This window comes from Sinocyclocheilus anshuiensis, unplaced genomic scaffold, assembly GCF_001515605.1.
Source record: "Sinocyclocheilus anshuiensis isolate Anshui unplaced genomic scaffold, SAMN03320099.WGS_v1.1 scaffold283, whole genome shotgun sequence".
In the NCBI taxonomy this organism is placed as follows: Eukaryota; Metazoa; Chordata; class Actinopteri; order Cypriniformes; family Cyprinidae; genus Sinocyclocheilus; species Sinocyclocheilus anshuiensis.
The window spans coordinates 4,941,202-4,943,208 of record NW_015549605.1 but is presented as its reverse complement, the minus strand read 5'-3'; the positions used below and the strand labels follow the sequence as shown (position 1 = coordinate 4,943,208).

At 35.5% G+C, this 2,007-nt stretch overlaps 1 protein-coding gene across 1 annotated transcript in view; it reads left to right on the top strand.

Moving 5' to 3' along the window:
* Positions 1-1,739: 1,739 nt before the first annotated feature.
* LOC107658946 (nicotinamide phosphoribosyltransferase) overlaps positions 1,740-2,007 on the top strand; it is a 22,334-nt gene continuing 22,066 nt past the window's right edge. Inside the window, exon 1 of the mRNA XM_016447680.1 lies at positions 1,740-1,925. Coding sequence (XP_016303166.1) covers positions 1,866-1,925 — 60 coding nt within the window. The 5' untranslated portion in view covers positions 1,740-1,865. The remainder of the gene's footprint in view (positions 1,926-2,007) is intronic.

The following is a 2,007-nucleotide window of genomic DNA, read 5'->3' as shown; positions in this document are numbered from 1 at the left end:
TATATATATAATTTCTAACTTAATTTAATATAATTTATTTATTTAATGTAAATAAAGGTTATTTAAAGCAAAGGTGCTTTAAAGCCTCTGACCGTCCAATCGGCTGTGAATGTCAGCTCAGCAACTATTTAGCCTTATAAGCATGACATTGTAAGATTTCAGAATCATTGCATAACACTCCATATGCGTTTCCTTGCTTATTGCAGAGCATGACAGAAGTTCCTAAACGCATTACTTCATGTCTGTAACCAACAAAAACAGCAGACTGCTCATTTATTACTTAGGTCAATGTGTTTTTATCCTAGGTTAGAAAACTTAATATTGAATTGCCCCTCTGGCTCCTTCCCTGTCCATTATAAGTAACTGCACTCACGGATCTGTAGAACCAATAGTAACAGACGTCACTTACAGTGCCTTTCGCACAGCCAATCAGAGAGCGGCTACAGCAGCCCTGTGATTGGCTGAGATTGGTGGGCCTTGTCTTGACGTCATTGCCAGCTCAGCCAGGGATTGGTCAGACCTTCCCTTTAAAGACATACACACGCCTTGATAAATCATTTTATTTACTACATTTAAAGTTTTGAAGAGACACTCACTGACCCATTGAGCTTTGTAGTTAAGTTTATAGCTTTATAGTTATATGAGACCCTGGAGCACAAAAGCAGTCATAAGTAGCACGAGTATATTTGAAGCAATAGCCAACAATACATTGTATGGGTCAAAATGATTGATTTTTCTTTTATGCCAAAAATCATTAGGATATTAAGTAAAGATCATGTTCCATGAAGATATTTTGTAAATTTACAACCGTAAATATATAAAAACTTCATTTTTGATTAATAATATACGTTGCTAAGAACTTAATTTAGCGATTTTTTTCAATATTTAGATTTTTTTGCACCCTCAGATTCCATATATTTAAATAGTTGTATCTCGGCCAAATATTGTCCTATCCTAACAAACCATACATCAATGGCAAGCTTATTTATTCAGCTTTCAGATGATGTATAAATATCTCAATTAAAAAAAATGGACCCTTATTGTGGTCCAGGGTCACATATAGTTGTAAACCTTATAGCTTTATAGACTATCCCACTGAAACGACAGTCACTAAAACAAACTTAAAATTAAATTGCATAGGGTGGGGCAACAGTCCAGAGAAAGTTTCATTGTCTTTTACCATCTTTATTTATTAATGTAATATTTACTACATATTAAATAAGTCAAAATTATTAAATCATAAAATTATATACTCTTGAAAGAGGACGCTTGTCATAAAATTATAAATTTAATCTTCTACTACCTTACTACCTCAACAATGGTAGTGTCCTGAAAAGAAATTCTCAAATAAAACATTCAAAATAAATAAAAAAAAGTTAATATACAATCAAAAACAATAAATATCTTTTCAAAATATCATCATAAACTGCATTACAGGATAAATACAATTAAGAATTTATATGGCACCCCTTGTAAATAAAATGCTAACTAAAGGGGTTAAATAAGAAAAAAAAACTTTAAAAAATCCGTTCATACTGATATAATATACAATTATATTCTTTAAAAAAAATAGTAAAGCAAAACATAAAATTAAGAACTTTCTAATAAAAACAAATGATCAGCATAATTTAATACATTTCTCTAAGACTTTCTGTTTCATCCATTCACTTTCCCGTAAGCGCCACACCTCGCCCCCTACGTCTAAGTTCCCTTATCCTGATTGGCCAGTCCACCCCATTCGGTCCCGCCCATTCTGGTTCCGTCATCACCCTCCTCAGCGATGGGGGTTGGTTGAGAGTCCGCGTGGCGGAGAGGGAACAACAGAGCTGACAGTAGCGCGCGACTCCAGTCACTTCAAGGGGAAGATGGAGCAGCACACAGGCGCCGCGGAGTTCAACATCTTGTTAGCTACTGACTCCTACAAGGTGAGCAGAGAGCGGCAGAGAGCCACAGCCGGGCCCGGTGTGCTGTTGTATGTCGGCGAACTTGTGAGTGAGAGGAAAATGA